The sequence below is a fragment of the Zeus faber genome (genome assembly GCF_960531495.2).
Source record: "Zeus faber genome assembly, chromosome: 12".
Lineage (NCBI taxonomy): Eukaryota > Metazoa > Chordata > Actinopteri > Zeiformes > Zeidae > Zeus > Zeus faber.
The window spans coordinates 7,049,050-7,076,757 of NC_137196.1; the positions used below are offsets into that span (position 1 = coordinate 7,049,050).

At 43.9% G+C, this 27,708-nt stretch overlaps 1 protein-coding gene across 2 annotated transcripts in view; it reads left to right on the top strand.

Annotated features, from left to right (window-relative positions):
* kirrel1b (kirre like nephrin family adhesion molecule 1b) overlaps nucleotides 1–26,907 on the top strand; it is a gene marked incomplete at its 3' end in the record, with an annotated part of 64,304 nt that extends 37,397 nt beyond the window's left edge. Inside the window, exons 3-15 of one of the 2 annotated variants that reach the window (XM_080011659.1) lie at nucleotides 6,601–6,750; nucleotides 6,843–7,000; nucleotides 7,140–7,290; nucleotides 7,620–7,725; nucleotides 8,014–8,162; nucleotides 8,571–8,698; nucleotides 9,964–10,090; nucleotides 10,967–11,067; nucleotides 16,663–16,882; nucleotides 18,223–18,330; nucleotides 21,807–21,934; nucleotides 23,637–23,750; nucleotides 26,257–26,907. In XM_080011659.1, the coding sequence (XP_079867785.1) occupies nucleotides 6,601–6,750; nucleotides 6,843–7,000; nucleotides 7,140–7,290; nucleotides 7,620–7,725; nucleotides 8,014–8,162; nucleotides 8,571–8,698; nucleotides 9,964–10,090; nucleotides 10,967–11,067; nucleotides 16,663–16,882; nucleotides 18,223–18,330; nucleotides 21,807–21,934; nucleotides 23,637–23,750; nucleotides 26,257–26,907 (2,291 nt within the window). The remainder of the gene's footprint in view (nucleotides 1–6,600; nucleotides 6,751–6,842; nucleotides 7,001–7,139; nucleotides 7,291–7,619; nucleotides 7,726–8,013; nucleotides 8,163–8,570; nucleotides 8,699–9,963; nucleotides 10,091–10,966; nucleotides 11,068–16,662; nucleotides 16,883–18,222; nucleotides 18,331–21,806; nucleotides 21,935–23,636; nucleotides 23,751–26,256) is intronic. The other variant, XM_080011660.1, reaches the window with a different exon arrangement.
* Between the last annotated feature and the right edge of the window lie 801 nt (nucleotides 26,908–27,708).

A 27,708-nucleotide genomic window follows, 5' to 3' on the forward strand; every position in this document is an offset into this window, starting at 1 on the left:
CTCCTGGCGATTTTAGAAATGTGCGAGACAGCGGGTTTTGCTGCGGTGGTTCACATCTTATCTCAAGTGGTTACTGGTGAAAGAACACGCAACCAAGTTGTTGCATAACATTTGGGTTGTGCTACAACTATGGTTTTACAAATGAGCATTCTTACTATGCCTTAAGCTGTCTCCGGACAGCTCCACTGAATGAAGCTGAAAGCCTTTTTTAACAAATTTAACTGACAGGCTGAGATTGGGCCACTGGGGCATAAGGCCCGCCCCCCATTATATATACTGGGTCACCGCCTCTCATACTTCCTTTTACATATTATTCAGCTCTTGAGTGAGCTGGCCAGTGAGGCCACTGGTAAGAACTCTCGTTTTTCATTCACTAAAACAGGGTTGAAGGACAACCCAAACATTTTACTTCATTTCAAACTCAAGTTCTTACTACACATACTGTACAGTATACCCTTAACCTTCACTGACCGCGAAGTCAGAACCGATGTCTTATGCAAGCCCCCAAAGGCAGAGACATAGAACCCAGGGTCCGGGTAGTCCATTCAAAGGACTAACTGGAAGATGTGACCTCAAATTATATTAAATTATAAATTGTAAATTATATTACCACCCCACCAGACCCACCGCAATGCTGGTGGGTGGGGATTTCACATACAGCTGAGCTTGTATCATCTGACCGTAACCACTCTGAACCTCATAGCGTAATATTGTACGCAACACCTGGCAGTCAAAACAGTTTGTGCCAATGCTCATCATGTCAAGACTATAGAATCTATAGCACCACACACCTCCTCTCCCGAAACCCCACGTAACAACGCCCATGAGGTAGCCACACCCAGAGTAGAATGGCTTTAAGACCCTCTGGGTATCCTTCCCCATGGAAGAGTAGGCCAATGCGATTGCTTCCACTATCAAGTACGAGAGACGATCTTTGGACAGGGGTTTCACAATTGTCTGAGATCAATAACACACAGACAAAAAGTGCCCGGACAGGGCACAGAGTATGCGGCCTCTCGTCCTCCTCTGACCCAAAGGGAGGGGGAAAAAATGAATAGAGATCCATCATGGTTGATTTGAATCCCACTTTTATGTTTTCGGGCTGAAAAGCTGGCTTTGGTTTCAACGTACCCCTCCAATTATCATTGGAGAACACCAAGCAGAACTGGTGGACAGACATGGGGTTTGAATGGGGATCTCATTAAGGCATTCAACACCAGAACCAGATCCCAATTCAGAGTCAGTGACCACGCACATGGCCATAATTGGCAGGTGCCTTGCATAAACCTGGATGCCAAAATCTGATTGACTATATCTTCTGGTGAATTTTTTTTTTATAATTCACCAGAAACCCTGGGCTGCCGAAATGGTCGAGCAGCGCACCTAAGTGCCAATTCCTTGGACCCGGCTAATATTAGGAAATGGTGCAGATAGGACAGAACCTAGGTGCTCAGAGGGGCAATAGCTGCAATGGGGCCCCACAAACATACACAAAATATTCTCGTATGCCCTGTCCTGAAAGGGAAACCTCAGCTATTTCACTTCCGCAATTAGTGTGTGAAAGTAAGCATCTTTTAAATCCACTGACGTGAACCAGTCTTTCCGTCGGGTAGATTTGAACAGCTGACAGTGTCAGACAACAGTCGATGCAAGACATTTCTCAATGTTTTAGTTAAAATGTTCATGTCCAGGATTGGTCTCAGAGAAGAGCCGTCTTTTTTTGTAATGAGGAAATATCTGCTGTAATAAACATAGTTTCTCTCCGTGTCCACTTCAAATGATGCCCTTTCCAGCAAGGACTGAATTTCCTGTTTACGGATGAAGGACGTTGAGTCCAAGACTTCTGTCTGTGTGACTCCAGCAAACACCGGTGGAGGGAGGGCAAACTGCACTTTAAATTGTCCTTCTTTCCCAGGGACGGACCACACATGCGTCTCTATACACTCACACAAGCGGCGTGGCATGCTCTGGTTTCTGGTAGCGATGGCACCATGCACCATGACTCACCTACAAATTCTCTGGCTGCCTTTATGGGCAGGGGGCCCACACTTGTGTTCATGTGCTTGATGACATCACACTGACCCTAACCCCAACCCTAACCCTCATCCTGTCAGCAGGGGGAGGCTGGGACATCTCCTGGGCTGGAGCCTGTCCACTCTGGAACTGCAACGCACTTGGGGGCCATCTGGTTCCCGACTACTCCAGCAAGGAACTAGATTTCTGCCAGGGCTCGCGACGCGGGGACTGGGTCCAACGGGGCATGACATTTTCCAATGCCACGACTCCATCTGCTGTCATTCAAATTTGTGGATGATGGAGTCCACAATGGGCCCGAATAGGCACGACACTTTCCAGGATTGTTGGGGAGCATGTTTCTCCTTCTCAGAGATCGGTGACAGGTTTAGCCATAAGTGGCGCTGCGTCCCCACCAAAAACCTCATCACATGGCCTGCGTTTTGGCCTGAACCCTTGGCACAGCCATTGTGAGGCAGAAGTCAGTGGCCTTATGCAGTTCCACATAGGTCTCGGGGGTGGCATTCCCCTCAAGCTCCCGTAGGAGCCTGGCCTGGTAAGCTTGTAGCAGGCAGACATTATTGAGCAGTGCTGCAGCCTGCCCCACCGCCTTGTAGAACGGCCAGTGTAGCTGTCAGCCCACATGCCTTGGACATAAGTTGAGGCTTTTCCACGGTGTGGGAGGGGCACAGGTGGGCTGCTCCCTATTCCTCCAGGGGGAACCCAACTCCAGCTCAGTGTTCAGGGTCAACTACTGGTTGAAAGCCTGGATGGGGGAGCACTTCTTCTGTGCAGCCCCCAAGACAACCTCACCTCCTTCGTCAGGCCCTCCAGCTTTGGAAGGGGATGCGGGCGGGGAGGCCAATCCACAGCCGTAAAATACACCCCAGCCTCGCCACAGTTCGCACCAGGAGGTGCAGCAGCTCCTGGTAGAAAGGCCCCTGGGACAGTTTGTACAGCACCAAATCCTGCACCTGACTCTTCTCCTTCCCCCTCCTCCTCCTCGTAACCTCACTGGACTGGTTGGAAGTCCTTGATGCTGAGGGAGATCAAGAGATAGAATTAGACATCATTTTTATTTTTCTTCTTTTGTTTCTAGAGAGGGCTTGCACCCACAGCAGAAAGGTGAATAGCAAAAGAGGAAGTATGACAGGTGATGACCCAGTATATATACTGGGAGGCGGGCCTTATGGTGTGTGTCCTAGTGACCCAATCATAGCCTGTCAGAGCCAAGTTGATACTTGGTTGGTTAAAAAAAGCTTTCAGCTTTATTCAGTGGAGCTGTCTGGAGACAGCTTCAGGCATAATAATAACTTCAGTTCAAAATTAAGTTAAACTGCTTGACACACAGTATCATTAATCAACCAAGTGTGCCAAAATGATGATAGATGACAACAAGAATAAATCATTTCCTTTATTGGCATACAATTATTTTTGTAGTTACTGACAGATTATAGTAGCACGGGCTTATTGCAGCACATGCACACACTTATGTACTGTGCTTCTACACCCACCTACATGTGTGTCACAGCATCCCAACTCACCCACATCCTCACACCCCAACAGACAAGCACGCAAAGTGATAATTCAGGAATTAGGATGCGATGTGAAGTCTGTGTTTACCTCAATTTTATAAAGAAAATCATTCAGAATAGGTCAACACACAAGTCTCTCTCTCTCTCTCTCTCTCTCTCTCTCTCTCTCTCTCTCTCTCTCCCTCTCTCTCTGTCTCTCTCTCTGTCTCACATGGGATCATGTGACATGACATCATGTGTCTTAAACCACCTGTTTTTTGAATTGGTTTATTTCTACTCATTCTGCTCCCTAATCCACCTTTGAAAGTTGCGATTCCGCTGTGCATTGCCGTGCGATAATGAGGAAATGCAGATGAAGGCGTCTGCACCGCACAACAAATATAATGTAACATATACCTGCGCTATTCACACACACATAAATACATTTGAAAATAATTCTACATTTTATTACAATATGCTTATACAAAGACACACACACACACACACACACACACACACACACACACACACACACACTTGGGTCTGCATAGGTACCAATCCCGCCGGTACCACTGCCCATTTGGGTCCGCGGCTTCAGGGTTGGGCCGGCAATGTCAAATGACTTCACATTAATTACTGACAAGGCGATGAGCGCCATTATTATCAAGCGTATTTTCACATTTGTGCGACATGCACATGTCTTGTCGCATGTAATATGTACGCTATTCCCGATGCCACACTATCCCCAAAAACAAAGCACCTTGAATGACCCACCCCACTCCCTGCAAGGTGCTGGAGTGGACGATGTCATCTCACACAAATTCCACCACCACCGTTAACCATTAACCATTAACCGCCTACCTGCCTTTGCCGTCTGACTCTGAATGATGTCATGCTAGTAGCGGGAGCAGGACGACCAGGCCTCATGCTCCCCCCTAGTGGGGAGCATAAGGCTCACATATGTCTTTGTCTGAAATGTCTTGATATTTGAAAAGTGTGTGTGTGTGTGTGTGTGTGTGTGTGTGTGTGTGTGTGTGTGTGTGTGTGTGTGTGTGTGTGTGTGTGTGTGTGTGTGTGTGTGTGTGTGTGTGTGTGTGTGTGTGTGTGTGTGTGTGTGGAGGTGAAAAATTATGCAGGTTGTTGCGATTGTGAGGTAGCAGCTCTGAAGGTAGTTATGCACCAGCTGGAGCACGGACTGAGAGATTGACATATGATGTGGCTCAATACAGAAACGCTGGATTTTGCTTTTGTTTGGCCGGCGGTGTCTCCATCTGCGCTGCTATTCCGCTTGTATTTGTGTGTGGGTTTGTGGGCCCATAATTGGGCTCTATTGTCCTGACTGTGTATGCACCTATAGCGCACTGTTGCCCAGATCTATATTCTCACACATAAACCTGTGTATAAACCTTGAATGCCAAGCAGGCTTTAGTGAAGATGTTGAAATTTACTGGGATACCTCTTTGTTTTTGATGGACATGTTCCATTGAGAATCACATAATTAAGACTTTATTTGTACCATTGAGAAATAAAATAATATGCTACATTATCAAAGGCATAATTAAACAACAAAAGAGAGAAAAAGAGGAAATAAAGGAAAGTCTCAATAGACCTTCAAATAAACCTCACTGTCCATGCCTCCTTCATCGCCCACTCCTCTCTAATCTATCATATCTCCCAGTGCCTTTAAACTCCCTAACTGGCAACCCGCCAATTCAGCAAGGTCTTTTGTGAAACCCACCATTCACACTAACACACCTTACATTTTACATTGTGTGTTCATTATCAGCTGACCTATAGCTTTGCTAAAGCTATGTCGGACTGTTGCATGTATCCACTGATTTGCTCTGCATTTACTTGAACACTAATGCTGTTTTCACATGGAAGACAGTAGACGGGAGACGGCAAACCGGAAGTCATGTTAGCGGGCGAGAGCATGACGGCAGGCCGGCAGAGAACACCGGAAACGGTACACTGCATTTGCCGTCAAGGTAAAACAATTTAGCCTCTTGCTGTCTTCCGTGAAGGAAATTACAGCCGGATGATATGTAGCTACCTTAAAGACGGAGAAAGCTAGGAGCCTCCTGCGGCTGCCCAAGTTTTGCGCTGCAGTGAGGGAGCTGGTAGATGCCTTTTCCTTGGAATATTGTACTTAAATGGCTGAAATAAAAACCATGGATTCATATAAAAGTGTTTTTTTTTTGTATTTATTAATTGCATGGCAACTGTTTGGTGCTTGTAGCATTGAGGTAGATGGAGGATTTGGACGTGGTGGTCTTGCTTGGTGCAATTGGTCCTGTGATAAAGATGCAGCTCCAGGTTATTACTTATTACTAACATAGCTAAATAGGAATAATTAATAATTAAAGAAGGGCTTCTGTTGCCAGTGGAAACCAGGCGATCAACCATTGATCACTCAGTTAATAGATCATTGATCACTACCAGGAAACACATCTCTATAGATCGCTCTCTATCTCAAAGCTGCATAACAATATCCATAAATATATCCATATGGGGATATACAGTAATCCATTATCAAACTTGAGATGGATATGATGCTTTATAGCTGGCTTGTGTAAAGTTAACCAAATAGGAATAACAATAAGATTTGGAGGGAATTTAGTATTACTTTAAGTTTACAATATAATGTCAAAAGTAAGCTGCATTTTATAGCTACATGCATTACTAAAATGGTTATATATAATAACAGACACAAAATAATTTATTTTATTGCAGTCTTTGTACATCACCATATCAAATATCGCTGCCGTTCCCATCTACTGTGTTCCATGTGAATTCGGCATAAGCCACTCTTTGAGTTTGAGTCAAAAATCTCCTTAACGTGCATTTGGTCTTGTGATGCAACTTGACAAAATTCTCGTTAAAATCGTCACATACACATTGGCTTCAACTTCAACGCAACAACAACAAAAACAAGATTCTTTCAGCAGGGAGACACAACTTCTCTCAATCCAAAACGAGTACGGGCTTTCCAGATTTTTCGACATCTATCCACACTTTCACATGAGTTCCTTCTGTGTCCCACCTCCATCCCCCATCCCCCACCACCCGCCAGCCTGGCCCAGGTACAAGGTCCTGCACATACTGGACATCGGCCAATACAACCTAGAGATCTCCAACGCCGAGCTGTCGGATGACTCGCTGTATGAGTGCCAGGCGACGGAGGCGGCCCTCCGCTCCAGGAGGGCCAAGCTCAACGTTCTCAGTAAGTGGAGGCGCCACTGTCTTCTACCGGACAACATTACCCAGTGTGCATTGCGTTTGTGACCCATGTCTTAAACGTTCTTCCCCCCGCAGTTCCTCCAGAGGACCCCATAGTAGAGGGCTCCCCAGAGCTGCTCCTGATGGCAGGGACCCAGTACAACCTCACTTGTGTGACCCGGGGAGCCAAGCCTGCCGCCCACATCCAGTGGACCAGGGATGGAGTCCTTCTGGACGTAGCCCACCAGTCCACGGTAACACACCAACACACACACAAAGGACACATTAAGACATCATTCACAACATTTAATTCTGTTATTGTTTCCAAAACACACTTATTCCAACTGGATATGGAACTCCCCTGAAACCATCTCCTTATCCCCGCCCCTGCAGGAGGTGCTACCAGACAGAAAGAGGGTGACAACTAGGAGTTACCTGCCCATCTCGCCGGTGGACACAGACACGGGCCGCAATTTTACCTGCGTGGCCAGTAACCCCGCCGTGCCACTGGGCAAACGGGCCACCGTCACCCTCAACGTCCACCGTAGGTCTCTCCTTGCATGATGGTTGTGCGTGTTCGACTTAAACTTGACGAAGATGCCGGTGTGGATCAAATCATTGTTCTCCATATCAAATGAAGGTGTCTGTGGAGCAAGTGTCTCACCCGAGAACCTGATACAGGAAGTACTTGTGGTCACGGCCTGAACAAAAGGCTGCATGAGTCCTTCCCAGTGACCTTTCTAAGGAAGGATTGCTTCACAACCGCTTCTTCAAACATTGAAATTGTTCTTTGAGTTTCCAGAAGGAGAGACGTTACGCGGGGAATGTCATTCTCTGTGTATTCCCTTCCTTTTTTTCTCCCTCCCTGTATAGACCCCCCCACTGTGACTCTGTCCATCGAGCCCCGCTCTGTCCTGGAAGGAGAGAGAGTGACCTTCACCTGCCAGGCCACCGCCAACCCCCCCATCATGGGCTACAGGTCTGCAGACACTGAATACTACACTTTGACTTTAGACACCCAAGTCTATTCCACCTTACCCTCGTTAAGAGGCAAAAAGGTGTGAAGTTTTGTCCTCCCCTAGCTGTGTTAGGGATCGTCATCAATGCATGCGAGACATGGAACACAAACATAGGACCATGATGCACTTTAAAGATGAACCACAGCGGTTAACCAAGCGATTGGTCCGGTCCATATGCGTCCATATTAGCCCATGCAACTTAAATGTTTTGGTTCTCATACGTTACACATGGCTTCCTTCTCTGCCAGGTGGGCTAAAGGCGGCGTGCTGCTGGAAGGGGCCAGGGAGAGCGTGTTCATGACCACAGCGGATCACTCCTTCTTCACGGAGCCCGTCTCCTGCCAGGTCTTCAACGCCGTGGGAAGCACCAACGTCAGCATCCTGGTGGATGTGCACTGTGAGCGGCACCCATTCAGCATTTTATAGTGCAAATACAAGTGCTGGTGCGGCGTGATGCAGTATATGAGGCAGCTGTAGAGGCTGTTTCCAGGGATTCTTGGGTTATGTTCCGTCTCAGAATCGTATTGTTTCCAGAGTTCATATTCAAAATGTGCTTTTATCGGCCCGATAGGACCGATAAAAGGATTCAAGGATTGAGCAAAAAATAAATAAAAAATCAATAGAGTGGACACTACTTACAGCTACAAATAAACTGCAAATAGTTATTTTGGTCCCAATTTGAGTAAAAAAAAAAACTACTATTTTCAACCAAAATTACAAAATTGAAATTACTCTCTTGAGAAATTACTCTCTTTCTCATGACACTACCACCCCCCCACCCCCCCCCCCCCCCCCCACCCCCCAGTTGGTCCAATCCTGGTGGTGGAGCCCAGGCCTGTCACAGTGGATGTGGAATCTGATGTCACTCTGAACTGCAAGTGGTCTGGCAACCCTCCTCTCACCCTCACCTGGACCAAGAAGGGTTCCAGCATGGTAAAAACTGTCATATAAAGCAACACTATGTAACTTTTTTACCTTATAACAGCTTTGCAATAATTGTGATGGTACACCGACATGTATTATGGAGAATGACACCTCTGGCATTAATTATAAACTACAAACAACCTTGGTCAAAATGTCCGGTAATAAAGCTCATACAAAGCCACTCCAACTATGTGGCGCGGATGAGACAGACCAGTGGTGCGCCTGGCACCCGCATGCCAGCCGGTGAGCACCGACCCTCACTTTCATTGCACCACGGGGTTTGTTCCACCCTTTCACTCATGCGTGCGAGCCGCTCTGCCAGGCCGAGCACATCTGGTACCTACACCGGTAGCAGGGGACCGATCCCCGTGCCCTCTCTCCCCAGGGCTACCCCACGAGGTACCTACACTGTAGGTGTACTGTTGTACACAATAACAGTCTATAACAGGTGTAGACTGTTATTGAGACGTGACCGATAAGGTTCAAATTTGTCCGGTAAAATAAACACCGAATGGAGTTTGACGACAGTGGTGCAAAAGTGCAACTGCACTCAGAAACTGTAGGGGCACCAAATCCCAAATACCAAAAGTTACAAAGTGCCGCTTTAAGAAACATCTTAAAACCATTTCAGCAGTTTGGACCTAAGCAATACTGATTTCTAACATACGACTGAAAACAAAAGGTATACACAATTTATCCGCCTGTCATACAGTGTCATGTTTAATTACTTTGTTTTCACCTTGCTGACAACAAGTGAGGTTAGTGAGATTGTGTGTAGATATTAATCCCAAAAATATCTATTTACACTGTGGACCCCTGCCATTACTTTGAGGACCCATAGGGGGCCGCGGACCCCAGTTTGGAAACCCACTGTGTTGCAAGATAAGTACGTTTCCTTTCTGTTTTGTTTTTCACGGCACACTCCATAGTCAGGAACAAGACAGGAAAGCTGCTTCTTAGTCTTTATTAATGTCTCTTCAAGCCAGATCCACCCCTAAACATCCCCTTTGCACATGCGGCAGGCAAGTCGGCGCAACGCCCCATCCTTGTGTTCTGAATCTTTAATTCATACTTAACGAGTTAAGAAGGAAGCCTCAGGACAAACTAATGGAGCGCGCTGAGAAAATCAACATGTTTGATGAATTAAAGATAGCTCTCCTTTCCTTCCCCATCTTCTTTACCCCACCTTTGTGCAATGCAAGTATGGGGTATTTTTCTAATGGCTGTCTGGATGATGTGTGCGTGCGTGCGTGCGTGTGTGTGTGTGTTTCCAGGTTCTCAGCAACAACAACCAGCTGTACCTGAAGTCTGTGAGCCAGACGGACGCGGGCCAGTATGTGTGCAAGGCCATTGTTCCCAGAATCGGAGTGGGAGAGACCGAGGTCACGCTCACCGTCAACGGTCAGAGATTAACTGTTTCACTGCTGGTAGATCAGGAAGCTGATGGAGAGCAGCAGAGTGTGAGGTGGAAGTCCTGTAGCCTGTGTGCACTGAAGGGCCAGGGATGGATGGATGGATGGATGGATGGATGGATGGATGGAAGGATGGATGGATGGCTGGATGGTGGGATGGATGGATGGATGGATGGAAGGATGGAAGGATGGATGGATAATTTATGCTGGAAAAATAGAGGAGTCAATGATTGATCAATGAATCGATAAATGGGTGGATTGAAGGATGGATGAGGGAGAAATAGATGGAGGAATGCATGGATGGATGGATAGGTAAATGGATGGATTGACGGATGGTTGGATAGAGAAATGGATGGATTCATGGATATAGATGGATGGGTGTATGGATAAATGGATTGATGATCAGTCAATGGATGAATGGATGCATGAATGGATTGATGGATGGATAGAGAAACGTATGGATGGATATAGAAATAGATATATTAATGGATGGATTCTTCCTCTGTATTCCCCCTTTTTAGGCATTTTCCTCTTTATTTTTTTGCCATTTTAATTAATATTACTATGTATCCTCGAGAGAAAAATCTTTAATTTGACCTTTTTGCCCCCTCTTAGCTTTATTTTTTTTTTTTTCTCGCTTCGTCTCTTCTTCTGTCTGTCTGATCTCATAAATGATCTTTTGTTCATGATTGAAGAAAAAACGTGATCCCTAGAATAAACAATGAGCACGGCAGATTTAGTTTGATTTGAAGCTCGTGTTCCAACAGGTCAGTAAAGGTCAATGCACCTTTCTCTTTCTCTCTCTCTCTCTCTCTCTCTCTCTCTCTCTCTCTCTCTCTCTCTCTCTCTCGCCCTCCTCCCGCAGGCCCGCCCATCATCTCCAGTGATCCGGTGCAGTACGCGGTGAGGGGGGAGAGGGGAGAGATCAAGTGCTACATCGCCAGCACGCCTCCCCCCGACAAGATTGTGAGTCCTCCCACCTTCTTTTTTGTGTTGGGGCTGCATGGGCTAATATATGTGCATGGGATGTATTATGGCCATACAGGCCATGATACAGCTTTAATACATCTATAATAACTACATGAAATAGCCATACATCCATTCAGTCATCCATCCATCAATCCATCCATTTCTCTATCCATCCATCCATCAATTACTGCTTTACTCCATCCATCCAACAAATCGATCTGTTTCTCTATCCATCCACCAATTCATCTATTTCTCGTCCAAACCATCCATTCACCGATCCATCTATTTCTCTGTCCATCTGTCAATTCATCCATTTCTCGACCCATCCATCCATCCATTTCTCGACCCATCCATCTATTTCTCCATCTATTTCTCTATGAATCTCTATTCATTCATCTATCCATCAAACAATACATATCTCTGTCCACCCTTCCAGCCATCTATCCATCCATCAACCCATCTGTTTCTCTATCCGCCCATCCATCCCTCTATCCAGCCAGCAATCACCCATAGATGTATCCATTTCTCCGTCCATCCATACATCAATTTCTCCATCTATCCATCCATCAATTCATCCGTTTCTCTCTCTAGCATCCATCAATCCATCTAGTCTCCATCATTCATCAATTCCTCCAGTTCTCTATCAATTAGCCAGCATTTCATCCATCCACCTCTATCCATCCATCCAGCCATCTAGGTATTTCTCTATCTCTCATCCATATATTTTTTTGTTCATCTATTCATCTCTTTCTCTAGCATCCTTTCAGCCATCTATTTCTCCACACAGCCATCTAATTTCCATATACCGTTGTATCCATCATTTCCTCCATCCATCATCCATCTTGAATCCATTTCTCTATCCCGCCATCCATCCATCTGTTTCTCCATCGAGCCATCCATTCATCTATCCAGGTCACTTCCTTTTTATTTATTTATTTATATATATTTTTTCCCACGTCACTTCCGTCCGACCCTGCCATCCAAGGAATCCAAGTAAACCGAGGATTTAAAAGTAATGCTCTGCAGTCTTTCAGTCAAATTCAATATTATTCACCTTTAGTGATGCCCAGTTAAAAAAGAAAAATTCTCCTCGCAAATGCCAGGGATGAGCGATTTACCGATGCGGTATAGATGCGGCGGCGAGTGAATCAGCGGCTGAGTCGAACGTCGGTGCATCGAACCTCAAGAGCCTTGGCGCCTGGGTGATGTGACCCAATTAATGGCAAAACTCAATCGGTTCAACCGTCACAGAGGAAAGATATTAAAGTAGGAAGGAGGGCGGAGGGGGTGATGTTTGAAAGCTTGAACGGGAGAGGGATGCAAAATGAAGTAGGATAAGGAGGAGAACGGCAGAGAAAGATTGTAATTCTGTACCTTTCAGTGTCAATTATCCAATTGTGGTGAGCCGACATGACAGAAATCTGAGCTTTTAAAAAGCTTCAATCCCCCCACCACCCCACACACACACACACACACACACACACATTACCCCCTGCTGCCGCCGCCGCCGTTCCGGCAGAATTCTCGGAGCGTATAATGTGATATGACGTCCTATTCTACGCTTAATGCGGAGACACAGGCACTTATGAAATATGGAGTAGTAGGTCCAGTATGTGTGTGTGTGTGTGTGTGTGTATGTGTGTGTGTGTGTGTGTGTGTGTGTGTGTGTGTGTGTGTGTGTGTGTGTGTGTGTGTGTGTGTATGTGTGTGTGTGTGTGTGTGTGTGTGTGTGTGTGTGTGTGTGTGTGTGTGTGTGTGTGTGTGTGTGTGTGTATAAATCTGTGTTTGTGCACAATAATTTCTTTGGGTGTTAAAATGTGTTCTCTTTCTGTGTGTGTGTGTGTGTGTGTGTGTGTGTGTGTGTGTGTGTGTGTGTGTGTGTGTGTGTGTGTGCGTGCATGCATGCGTGTGTGTGTGTGTGAGGTTGGCGAAAGCCAAAGGAGCAGTTGTGTGGTAAACAGAGAACAACGACTTTGGTCGCACAGAAGGAGAGAAAAGACACAGAGGGAGGGGGAGAGACGTCGAGAAACAGGGAAAGAGAGATCATGACCTGGGCAGAGGGAGGGAGGGAGGGAGGGGGGAAACAAAATGGCCGTAGTAGGACTCCCCCCCCCCCCCTCCCCCTACCCCTGTCAACTTTTGAGACCCTAAAAGCAGGTTAAAAGGAAATTTAGCACAATATTTGGCTCTGCATTTATATTTGATGTCAGCGTGCTTCATATTTGATAATGTCAAATTTCCTCAAGTGGAAAGACCTGTTTGCCGATTTATCACTACACCTCTGCTGCGTTCATTTTGACATTGAGTGTGCGCATGCCTGTGGGTGCACTTTCTAAGTTAAACCCTCCCCCATCTTTGGAGTTTGGCAAAAAAAAAAATAATAAAATACTTATGACCTGGACATATCGAAACAGCCAATGAGTTACAGAAGCAAAACATTAGTTTTGCATAAAATATATTCCCTTTCAGACTGTCTCCGCTCTCTCTTACCCTTACTTGACTTCGCCATCTGTTTACAGTCTGCCTTTGTGTGTGTGTGTGTGTGTGTGTGTGTGTGTGTGTGTGTGTGTGTGTGTGTGTATGTGTTTCACCACGTGTGTGCGTGGGTGTGTTTACGGTGCTGAATAAAAGTTCGAATGGATAAAGAAATAAAGAAAAAAACATGGGCAAACGGGAACGTCATGATAAGGGATTTGGTTTAATGTTAATGTTTTAGGATTAAGGATTAATGGGGATTTATTACACAACACCATGGAGGGACAATGACACATAAGCAAGTTACTATGGAACGCCATTAGTCAATATTAAATAAATAAATATGCTAATGAAATAAATAAATATGTAAATGAAACAAATAAATATGTAGATGAAATAAATCCTGAAGAAAAGAAATGAGGCAAAAAATATATATAAATAAATGTAAATATTAAAAAAAATGTGTTTTTCTCTTCAAAGAATTTGACGCCATTTTTCAAAAGACTACTTTTGTTAATTTCAGGGGACGTTTATTTTTATAATGCCACAGTTCCACAGGTTATATTCAAATGAATGGAGCGTGTTTGTCTCACTGGTTCGGAGCCGGTGGAGAGAGGAGGAGCCAGCGCTGACGTTCATTAACTTAATTATATTTACAAATGTATATATTTATATTTACATTTATTGTCTCATTTATTTATTTCAGGATTTATTTCATATGCAGATGTATTTATGTATTTATGTATTTATTTATGTATTTATGTACGTTCCATACGTTACGAGTATGCGCTTGGTTGTATGTTTTGGGGCCATTTTTTCCTGGGTTGTGCAAAATAAAAGATGTCTATGAAAAAAAATAAGCGAGTGCGGGAAACATATGTGCATTTTAGAATTCACTGTAGCTGCGTTTCGGAGCCCCAGTCCCAATCCGTGTGTCGTGTGTACAGATGTGTACATTTTCACATACGAGGAATTGGAAGTAAGGTGCGGTAAGATTGGACAATTTGCATAAAAAATAGCACTCTGAAAAAGTAAAACAAGAATAGTCAAATGGACAAAAATATCCACATTTAGACCAAATTTCACAAAGAGAAAATAGCCAAAATCGAAAAAAAAATCTCAAAACAGAAAACTTAAGATACAAAATATACAAAAAACACAAAAAAGTACGACTTACTAATACTTATGGGATAAGTTACGTTGGAGTAAGAGGCGATATGAATTTTGATCTGGAAAGATGCTCAAGCTTGTTCGATGCGCCGGACCCCACACAAGACCCTTACATCTATGTCTACAGACGACGTGAGGGTCACACTCATGCTAACAAGCTGTTAACAACATGCTAACAAGCTTTTAACAACATACTAACAAGCTGTTCACAACATGCTAACAAGCTGTTAACAACATGCTAACAAGCTGTTAACAACATGATAACAAGCTGTTAACAACATGCTAACAAGCTGTTAACAACATGCTAACAAGCTGTTAACAACATGATAACAAGCTGTTAACAACATGCTAACAAGCTGTTAACAACATGATAACAAGCTGTTAACAACATGCTAACAAGCTGTTAACAACATGATAACAAGCTGTTAACAACATGCTAACAAGCTGTTAACAACATGATAACAAGCTGTTAACAACATGCTAACAAGCTGTTAACAACATGCTAACAAGCTTTTAACAACATACTAACAAGCTGTTAACAACATGCTAACAAGCGGTTCACAACATGATAACAAGCTGTTAACAACATGCTAACAAGCTGTTAACAACATGATAACAAGCTGTTAACAACATGCTAACAAGCTGTTAACAACATGATAACAAGCTGTTAACAACATGCTAACAAGCTGTTAACAACATGATAACAAGCTGTTAACAACATGATAACAAGCTGTTAACAACATGCTAACAAGCTGTTAAGAACATGCTAACAAGCTGTTAACAACATGCTAACAAGCTGTTAACAACATGATAACAAGCTGTTAACAACATACTAACAAGCTGTTAACAACATGATAACAAGCTGTTAACAACATGCTAACAAGCTGTTAACAACATGATAACAAGCTGTTAACAACATGCTAACAAGCTGTTAACATGATAACAAGCTGTTAACAACATGATAACAAGCTGTTAACAACATGCTAACAAGCTGTTAAGAACATGCTAACAAGCTGTTAACAACATGATTACAAGCTGTTAACAACATGCTAACAAGCTGTTAACAACATGCTAACAAGCTTTTTACAACATGCTAACAAGCTGTTAACAACATGCTAACAAGCTTTTTACAACATGATAACAAGCTGTTAACAACATGCTAACAAGCTGTTAACTACATGCTAACAAGCTTTTTACAACATGCTAACAAGCTGTTAACAACATGCTAACAAGCTTTTTACAACATGCTAACAAGCTGTTAACAACATGCTAACAAGCTTTTTACAACATGATAACAAGCTGTTAACAACATGATAACAAGCTGTTAACAACATGATAACAAGCTGTTAACAACATGCTAACAAGCTGTTAACAACATGATAACAAGCTGTTAACAACATGCTAACAAGCTGTTAACAACATGCTAACAAGCTGTTAACTACATGCTAACAAGCTGTTAACAACATGCTAACAAGCTTTTTACAACATGCTAACAAGCTGTTAACAACATGCTAACAAGCTGTTTACAACATGCTAACAAGCTGTTCACAACATGCTAACAAGCTTTTTACAACATGCAAACAAGCGGTTCACAACATGCTAACAAGCTTTTTACAACATGCTAACAAGCTGTTGACAACTTAACAATAACTTAACAATATGCTAACAAGCTACGAGCCACACACAGATAACGTAACTCAGTGGCCAGTGGATGTTGGCGTTTTCACAGTTGAGCGAAAGGATGAGTAATGTAGCTCCAACCGTTGCATGTAAAGTTCTTATGGTTTGGAAACGGCAAATTTGAGATAGGGGTTAAAAAATATGGTGGTCAGCAATTGGTGACAATGTTCAAGATTCAAAGAGAAAATATGCCTCATCCAAAAATATGCATAAATCTGGTTTTAAAAACCCAGTAAGTTCAACTGTTTTCATCCTTTCCTCCCCCAGGTTTGGGCGTGGAAGGAGAACGTGTGGGAGAAGGAGAAGGGCACCCTGATGGAGAGGTACACGGTGGAGCAGAGCAAGCCCCCCTCGCAGGGCGGCGGGGCGGTCCTCTCCACCCTCACCATCAACAACGTCATGGAGTCCGACTTCCACTCGCCCTACAACTGCACCGCCTGGAACGCCTTCGGCCCAGGGACCATGATCATCACCCTGGAGGAGATGGGTACGTCGGGGCAGGCATACGCTCGCAGAGACTAGAAACCTTGATGACACTCATTCTTCTTCTTCTTTCTTTACTTTACTTTAAGCCAGAGTTAGAGACGTTAGTACTGAACTCCTTCAATACTCAACCAACGTGGGTATGTTAGTGTCAGGTGGGTTCAGATCCCGCTGCAGTCCGGCCTTCTCCTTCTCCAAAGTGGATGCCACGGCTCCATCCTCCACATCAGGAGTTCGATGCAAGTAATGGGGGACAAATGGGGGACAAAATCCACAATCTTCAAAAGTATGAACCAAAAGGCCCGACTGCTGCAAGAATGAAACCTACCTGGATACATACAAACCGTAGCTAGCTGTTAGCTGTTGGCGGTTAGCTGTTAGCTGTTAGCTGTTGGCTGAATATTGAAGGACGAGGTGAATCTATTGAGTTCAACAGAAACAATGATTGAAAATCATTTGCTGAGGAAGGACTGTGATCCTTCAATGCCTCCAATGGCCCCGAAACTGAAATAGAGCATGATATTTACGCTATGCATTTGACCATATTTGTATTTTTCCTTTTTATTATCATTATTACTTTTACGATCGGATTGATTGATTGACTTGCTCTAGTGTTCTGCTTTGGCCAACATTTGTGCCAAAAGCAGAACAGAGTAAGTCAAGTCAAAATGGAGATGGATTTTCATAACAGTTTTCTCTGCGACTTGCCCCACTTCATTAGGAAGAATCGACCACGTTTTGATGATTTTGATCGGGCTCTTAACCCTCATCGTTTTGTCATTGGGCAGTTTGGCGCGTAGGCCTCACGCCTCGGTCTCTGGTCTCGTCGGGGACACGGTGCAGTTGTGGCGTGGACTAAACTCCGTAACCCAATAACAAGGGAAGCCTCGTAACAAACCCAAGACACTCAACGACATGAAAATCCCAAATAGAAAGAGTTGATGGCGTTGAATAGACGTGAGCAAGGCGAGAGCATGTTTTAAAATCCGGCCTGAAGCGTCAACTCTCCTACATTAGCGGCAAACTGTTGGATCAAATTCCTCGTTCAGTTGCTTTGTCCGGCCACTTTCTCCTCCGTCTGAGGAAGGTTTTGTTTGAACGAGCAATTTTGAGCGTCAAACACTAAGTCTCCTGCATTCTGGGGAATGTCTACGCACCAACGTGTGCCTTTTCTGCATCAATTTATGCTGGAAATGTCTTTATTAATGTCATTTCATGTTTTTATTGAGGGGGACTCATGCATGTGTTGCATGAGGGGGGTGTATCCCCTGCGCCGTCCCCGGAGCCTTTCACTCCACACGTATTTTGCAACAATCCCCCTCTGGCTTCCGCCTGTTGTTACAGATATCGTTCCCGTCAGCATCATTGCTGGAGGAACGGTGGGATCCTCCATTCTCCTCATCATGCTGCTTCTGGCGCTCGCCTTCTTCCTCTACCGCCAACGCAAAGGCAGTAAGAACACACCAGTGTGTGTGTATATGTGTGTGTGTGTGTGTGTGTGTGTCTGTGTGTGTGAATTCTATTCACTATCAATGTTTTGATGTGATATTTTGAAGTGATATTTGTGCATTTAGTTTATGCATATATGCACATATCTGTGTGTGTGTGTATATATATATATATATATATATATATATATATTCACACTATTGTTTCATGCGCACAAAGTGTGCATGTGGGTGTGTCTCCCTCTCTGTCAGTCTGCTGGTAGTCGTCGGAATCAAACGTATGCCAGCCGTATAGCTTCCTCTTCAGACGTGATTAATGAATATTCATACAGTGTGGCAAACAGCCTTTAATCGCCCACCGTCATTTCCTCGCTGTGGGGTCGTTTTTTTTGGCATATTGCGCCGTAGGATTTAGAACGTGACGAGCCAGGAGATATCGGGGCTGTATTATTATTCTTTGCCATACGTTATTCCTATGGCCCGGGGTGCTCCAATTAGTGTTTGTGAACATAAAGCATTCCTTTCCCCCCCGCGGCCATAGATCCACAGAGCTAAGATTTATACCCGCTCTGTGTCATCAAGTCGTATAATGAGGAGCTTGTGCGGGCGGAGTGCCTCGCAACGTAAAGGTCTCTTGAAACGGCGCCTCTTTTAAAGCCACCAGGCGCCCACTGCTGAACCCAAACACGGTGGACACACCCTTCTTTTTGTAGTTCCATCTCAAGTACTTTTCGAGGTATTTATACTTCAATTTCTAATTTCTCACTTGCTTTCCGAAATTGCTTTCAATTTTCTATGCTTGCGTTATTTTCTGTGTGAATTTGAGAATTTAATTTGATTTGATTGAACATTTGCGAATTGTTGATGCAGAGGCTTATTGTTTATTAGGGCCCCAGCCTCGAAACGGCGGGAGCCCTATTGCTTTTGTTCATGAAAAACTGACTTCAGTGGTGTGTGGATCTCATGGATTCGCAGACAAGATGAATAACATGTGTATTCTGGGCCGTTCGGACATGCCGTCGTCCAGATTTGATCCAGATCGTTCCATTATAGTAGAATAATTTATTTTCCACAACATATCCTATTAAAAAGTGTATTTTGTTATCATCGCACGCATGCACAAATGCCGAACCGCACAGGTCACATTAAAGCATTGCATTCTGGTGTTTGCCCAACACCGAGATGGTGGCATATGCAGATGTAACTACCGTCATAACTTTATGGATGTCATGGATCCAACGAACCCACAGACAAAGTGAATAAGATGTGTATTCTGGGCAGTTCCAACATGGCGTCCTTCGAGTTTCATCCAGATGGGCAGTTCAGTATTGTGGAAGAGGTTTTTTTGATCAACAATCGCAATCGCTCATGCGCAAGTTGATGTAGTACACAGATCACGTGACAGATATTGTTGCGATTGGACTTTAACTAAAGGAATATAAGATACAATCTGTTAACCATACAAAGTTACAAAGGTGATATTATTTCATGACTATCAACCTTCATGTCTTACCAGAATTTTGTTTTATTAAATGTCATATATATACGCTTCTGAGGACAACTGACACACACCAGACTAAGTTTTACTAAATAAAAACTCAATGACATCACTGTCAGAATTTATAGACATGTCAGTGATATCAATGTCTACAATCTTCCTGAATTACAATTAGTGGTAACATTAACCATAAGCAATTACATAATACAAGGAACGTGTATTTATTGTATATGTTTTTAAAATATTTATAGTTTTGGGGTTCCATTCCAGATGCCTCAAAGATTTGTTAAAATCTATCTAAAAATCTATTAAACAAAAATGTGTAGCCCACTACGCACAATTTATTTCATTCTGTATATCCTCTACGATTGAGGTCACTTACTTTAGTTTATTTATTCATAGGTTTATGTTCATTTACAAAGTGCAATAAAATAATTCTGGTCCCCAAAATGGAGTAATAATCATGATTAATAATTGTGCTCACAATATTGACAAAAATAATTATGATTATTATTTCAGCCATAATCATGCAGCCCTACTTCAGAATGATAATGACTGTTAGTTGCGGCCTAGGAAACCCACCCACAGCCGCAAACACCACCCAATTATAGAATTACACTGTAACCAGGCGACAACGAATGAGCTTCCGTAGTCACAAAACACCCCGGAACAGAGAACCAAAGCACACTCGTCCTTTGAACTTTAACGAAGGGCTGACTGCACTGGACCCCACGTATTGCTGCCTGCAGCTATATTTATTATTTTTTATTGATTAATCTTCTTGGCATTTTTTGGGCCAAAAGTGTCTTGAACACGACAATCGCCGAACCCACAGACATGGTTGAGGTCTCATTGGAACGTGGCCGTTTCTGTCATCTTGTGGCGCAAGTTTGAGCAAGTGAAAAACAAAAAGTTGCAAATTTACCAGAAGTTGAAGAACATTGGCATCTTGATTGGTTTGTGGAGCGGGGTGCTTTGTTACATACTGAAGCGATGTCATATAAGTCCGGTTTCGCAAACAGTATAAGTCCGGTTTCGGTTTTTTTTTTTTGCGCTTTGTAGACCTGGTTTCTTTGTGTAGTATTTACGCTTGTTCAGATGACAGACCAGAGGAGCCGAAGCAACGTTTAATGTAAACTCTGAAAATTGTAACTCATACTGTGTTTCACAGAATCTGAAAAACTGTTAATGCGTAGTTAACATGACTCAACTGGACCCTGTGTATTGCTGCCCGCAGCTATATTTTGTTTTTTGGGGGGGATTTATTAGCCTTTTTTCCTTTTTTTTTTTTGTTAATTATTACATTTAATGTATATTGTATGTTTATTAAATTTCATTACTACTTTCTATTTTTTTGTTAATTTTTATATTTTTTTACATTATATATTACTTAATTATTATTGCTTATTGTATTGATGTGAGCACTGCAATTTCCCTGTATCTATCTATTTATCTATCTATCTATCTATCTATCTGTCTGTCTGTCTGTCTGTCTGTCTGTCTGTCTATCTATCTATCTATCTATCTATCTATCTATCTATTTTTTGCTCGACTAATTGTATTTCAGGACTTTATGCTTTTACTCCTGCATAATTTCAGAGCAAATATCTTGCGTTTTACTGAATAATATTTATCTGTAACACCTGCAACTTTTTTTCGTATATGTGAATATTCCTGTACAAACTCATGAGTTTGAGCCTGCTGACAGCAAAAGGAAACTATTAGAGCAATTATTTGAGTAACTTTTACTTTTACCAGAATACAATTTTCTTTGGGTATTTATACTTGATAAATATCCTTGTACTTTGCCAGCTTGTGATATAAAAAATAAAAAAGAAGAAAGAAAATGGCAAATTTAAAATACTGGTCAGTGATAACCATTTTGCCCTGTACAGACCGTAGTAATAACTCACAAATTCTGTCTGTTTTTTTGTCTGTTATTTTATTATTTAACTTGAATTTATTTTTATTTTTTACTCCAGGTCGCCGAGGGGTCACCTTGGGTAAACCGGATATCAAGGTGGAGACAGTCAACAAGGAGACCCACAGCCTGGAGGAGGAGGCCGACAGTGTCTCCACGGCAACACGCATGGTCAAGGCCATGTATTCCGTGAGTAGACACCCACCTCTGGAGTCACCTTGGGGCCATGGAGACTGGACCACGATGTCAAACATAAATGGCCACAAGCGGGTCCGACGCCCCAAAAAAACACATATTTACTGTACACACAGATACACCCACACCCTCGAAATCAGCAGTAAAAAGGAGAAAATATAAAAAATACCACAATTCTGCAATCACCAACCATCATTTTCATTTTTGAACCATCATCAATATTCTGTAACCACTAAATGATGCATGTTAAATGGTTTATGTTGCCTTTTTCAATTCAAGTTTTAATCTACAGATCCTTAAGGAATAACATTTACTCAAACAACCGAATAGATGGACAAAATGAAGAACTTTTAAAAAGTGATGTACTTCTAGCTCCTCATAAGTATTGGTGCTCTGCACTGCCGTGATACAGGGCGTGTTGTGATGCCAGCGCTGCGGGTCACGCATATGCATTGCACCTCAAGCAGAAGGCAATGAGTCTTGAATAGATTCTAAAATGAAAACAGCCGCAAGCAATGTTCTACTTGCGAACTGAAAACACTTACAGGAGATTAAATTAATGTGAAAGAAGAATCTAATTTGAATCAAAGAATGTGAAAATGAAACAAACCTTTTTACTAAGTCACTCGTAAAGATGTTAATCATCACTACAACCGTGCCATGGTTTTGCAAGATGCACTGTAATAGTGTATTGTCGTTAAAAAAAGCAACAAAAAAACCCTTTTCTTTCTATCTCGACATGAGTTTTGTTGAGTTCAAGGGGTCATGTTTTATCCGTGTTCCCCATAGGAAGGATGCACAGGGTGGGTTGTCGGTGAGGTCTCCAGTACAGTAGAGGTTTAGGTTATGGTAAGGCTTAGCTTTATAAACAATCGCTGCCCTCGAGGTGTATTGGTGCATTGAGTCCTGCTGTGATACTGCCTCTGCGTTGCCTCTTGTTTGGAGTTTTCAGCTTAGCTAGATAACCCACTAAGGCATCGCTGGGGTCCAAAGATACGGTAAGCACAGGGGAACTTATTACTCTCTGCAAAATATTGCAGATTTGATTTGCAGGCTTTTACTGATGTAACAGGGTACAAAGAATCTAGCACATGGATAGAGTAGACAATGTGTATGTATTTCAGGAGTTGAAAAAAGGTGTTCTTTTATTGCTACTTCTAAATACTAGTAATAAATGATGCATAGCTTGCATAGCCCTTATGGGCCTTTATGAGCCGGCCTATTTAAGCAGCCAATCCCTCATGTCATGTTCCATTTAGCTTGAAATCGGCATCTTGTTCTGAGGCGATCAGCTTCTGTTTTGTTGATAGCATGTCACTAAACTGTATCGCTTTACTAAACTTCTAAACTCGATATATATATAATTCAATTCACTGAGCCAACAAACAGCTTGGAAAGGCACATGAAAGTATTTCTACGTTGAAATCCTCAATTATGGTAAATAAAAGGTGGCTCATTGGCTTCTACAAGACAATTACATGACGTAATTCCCCAAAAGCCATTCTCCAGATCATTCGGAAGACTCCAGCAGCACCTCGCCCCGGCACTTAACCCATTTTTGTCTACCATGCTCAAAAAACAAGCTGAATATATGTTTTCCCTCTTTCCTCTCCCTCCTTCCCTTCTTGCTTTATCCTCCGTTCCGTTCTCGCCTCCCCCTCTTTCCGTCTGTGTGTTTCGTTGTTTGATGGTTTAGTTTCTGCCCTCTGTCTCCCTCTCTCCCTCCACTCAGCCATTCAAGGATGACATGGACCTCAAACAGGAAGTGAGGAGCGACTCCCTGGACACACGGGAAGAGTACGAGCTCAAGGTCAGACCTACGCGCTCTGCCCGTCCTCACCCCCATGGCATTTTGCATCGCATTTGTGTAATATATGTGTGAAAAACACCGTCTGTACTCTCCTCTGGGTTTTATCTTTGTCAAGTTGAACACCACTCAGGAACCTATAAGGATGTGAAAAATCATCAGCCAAAGAAGAAATATGAAATTTTCATGAATAAAATGCACAGTAGAGTGAGCCACCCCTTATGAATCCACAGTGTTATATCTTGCACGGGCCATGGATTCACACATCCACACATTTCATTATAGTCTGCCGTCATGCATGGGAATTTATGCTTAGCACGGGTCACATGTATTTATTTCTCCTCTATGTGAGAAGGACTAGAAAAAAAACTGTCCCTTGTTGTAGAAGGGATTACAGCTAGTCCTTCTATCTGCTCTTGGCATTGTCAAGTTTTTAATATTGGACAGATCTGGGCCAACTAAGGCCAACGCACTTCTTAAATTGATCGATTTTTCTTTTAATATTTCACATGATCTCTCCTTTTGATTTGGCAGCAGCACCTACTGTATGTCTCTGACAGGGATGATTCTGCCTTTTATTTCAGTGTTTAAAGAGAGAGCAACAGATAATTTAAAATTCTGGAAATTCAAATAATGTGAAAGAAACATGTAATAATGTTCCTGGAAGCAACAATTTCAACATGATACACCCTCATCCAGATGACCCAGCTGAGGCTGATGAGACCCCACCTTGTGTTCAGACGGACAGCTACCTACTTTGCTCTCCATGGCCCTTCTCTCTTCAGCCACAGCCATCTTGAGGTTCTCTCTGCTTGATGGCTCTTCCCCCCTTCGCTCCATCAATTCCCCAGAAATGTAAAGGTTCTGGACAGGGATCAGGCTGTAAAGCCCCTGCATTCGACCTCTATCGGTAGACACCTTGCTCTCCATCCAACTTGCTGAAAGTCACTGACCTGTCCCTGTTACATGGCGAGCTTCTTTTCAATGGCTTCTTCCAATCGGTCAGTCAGGAGAACAATGTCTTACGTTGGTGGTCATTAAGTGGCCGTTGTTGTGGTCTACCAACAGCTGCCAGTCCCTTGCAGAGGCCAGGATTCATGCGGATGTTCTTGCAGAGGGTCTTGGATGCTTTTAGGCTCTGAAGAAGGTGATTGCAGTGGTGGAAATGCTTGGCCCACCCAAATCCAGCAATGAGCTTCAGGACCTTATCCCGTCCCTCCATCAGTACCATCCCTCTCCCAGTGCCTTTGTGCAGAAGCTCAGAATGTGCTACAGGTTTCCACGCTTAGAGCACAGTGGACAAGCTCATGTCTCAGCCTTGCCCCATGCCTGTAGGTTAAACAGGCAGCAAAGCACATCATACACCACCTTGATGAAGAACTTGATCCGATGCAGCTGCTCAGCCCAGGTCACCTTCCTCTCTATTTGCTTCATTGCCACCATCCTGCATGATCTCTCCTCATCAACTGTTGCTCTCACCTCCTCCTGGACTAGAAGACAAAGGATTCTGGGAATAATGCCATGTTGGTACAGCCATGTTTGAATCTTCCCTGGTAGGCCACACTGGTCCACTGATTTCAGCCAACCATCCAGCTTATTACAGGTAGACTGGATGGGTGCTGAATCCCTCATGGTGCTGTCAAACACCTTGCCCTTGGGATGGTTGAGTCTGCAGACACTGAACCAGGACTTGTCAACCACCTTTCCTCTTCTCAGCACCATTGATCTGACTTGGCTGGCCACCTACAGCTTGGGACTGACTCTGTGGTGACTGTCAGGTCATCCATAAATGCCTAACAGGTGGCTGGCATTGAGCAGATTTAGTCTTATTCGGGCTCAGCAGACTTTGTGGGCATGATCATCTCCAGGGAAAACAGGATCACAGAGACAGTGGATATTGAAATCCTGTGATTATCACAATCTCGACCTGATGTAACTGCTCCTGGGGAGGCTCTCATCCTGAAGTTACTGTAGTAGTCAGCCATGAGTTCTCTGGGGACATGGGCTGGGGACATGATGTTTTGTGAGGGTGAGCTGCACCAGCTTCTGTGCTGCTATGTGCTCCAAGCATCCTGGCATTCCTGAGTTCCCGCCCTGCTGGACTAAAGCAGTTTTTGTGGCAAAGATGCACAGCCAGTTGGAAACAACGCGAAAGAAGATCTTAGCTTCAATGCACGCAACAAGGAGATGATGGTATGCTATTCTGTAAATAGCTCAAGGTATCCATGATCTGTTGCTTACTCTTTAAACTCTTTAGGTTAGCTCTGGTACATGGCCCTGCTGGGGAAACTGATATTATGCAGAATTTGTTTTGGTGCCTCGTGTAGCATAACTGAAACACTGTCTCCTTTTTGTCACATGTATTATAGCACAAATATGCTGTACATGTCACAAATTGCTGCTGATAATATTGGAACGCACTGTATCAACCATTTGTGCTCCAGTTACTGTTATAACAAAGTTTGCATTTCTGCACTGAGAAACCAACTATCTCCCCCAACTCTTCCAGGATCCGACCAACGGCTACTACAACGTCCGGGCCACCACCCACGACGAGGCGCGACCCCAGTCCCGCGCCATCCACTACCAGGGAGAGTTCCGTCCCCCGAACCCAGGGCAGGCCGGGCCAGCCGGTGCCACGTCCAGCTGCCCACCACCAGGACCCGCCGGCAGTGGCGTTCCCCCCAGTGGTGTGCCAGGTTCCCGGACGGGCTGCTACGATCCGCGGCCCCCCTCCAGGATGTCCCATGCCAGCTATGCCCAGTTCAACACCTTCACCCGGGCGGTGCCGAGTCAGCAGGCTCCCCCCAACCCCGTTCTCCAGTCTCCCGGGGACTACCCCGGAGACTGCGGCCTATTGGACGCCACCGCCCAGATGGCATACGACGGCTACGGGTATCCCTCCCAGTATCCGAGCTACCGCATGGGTTTCGCCCCGCCCATCGAGGAGGGCCCTTCCTACGAGATGTATCCCACGGGACAAGGAGTGAGCCAGGGGCCAGCGCAGGCACAGGGGCCGGGGCCCGGGCCTGGATCAGGGCCAGGCCAGAGCCCGGAAACAGGGCTGGGGAAGTACGGTAGCTCTACGCGCTTCTCCTACTCCTCTACGCCCTCTGACTACTCCCAAAGACACACCCAGAGGATGCAGACTCATGTGTGAGATGCAGAACACACATACACACACACACAGAACAAACTGACAAACCCACACATTGTGATTAAGACTACTAGCATTCTAAACATACTTGAACATTTAACATTCAGTACACCGTTGCCATAGGAACCGACGAATAGTTATTGGATCCCGAAAAATCAAATACGAAATAATTACAGAAGAAAATAAAGCCCCTTTGACCACCCACGCAATTTTGCCAGGAAGCTTCAGTTGCGCGAGACGTTTCCCTTCTCAGAGCGGAGCCGGCGAAAGTTACAATCAGAATTAATGATGCAGGAGAAAGAGAGGAGTGAGCGGGGGTAGTATCAAAGGAGGCGAAAGGAACGCCGTCAGCCTCCCCATCCCCCCACCCCAGTCCTAGTTTTGGACTTCCTTCCTTCCTTACTTCCTTCTCTTTACCCACGACTCCCGTTTGTGTAAATACTGTAGGTGCAGCTTCACAGAACTACTGTTATCAACTTGTACAAATCTATACAGTATTCAGTGTGAGTAAATTACCTTTTCCTACCTTTGCCTTTCACTTAGTTCCAACACACACGCACACACACACACAAGCAGAAATAATCACGTTTTTTGAGACGTGTTTCTATGATTTTTTTTAAGCAACAGGGCAGCTTGGACTTACACAGTATATATATATATATATATATATATATATATGTGTGTGTGTGTGTGTATATATATTTGTGTATATATAGTATATCTACACAAATATACATCAGGCACTTTGAAAATTGCTACCACCACCCAATGCCAACCAAACCTATGTTTGGCATACAAGATCTA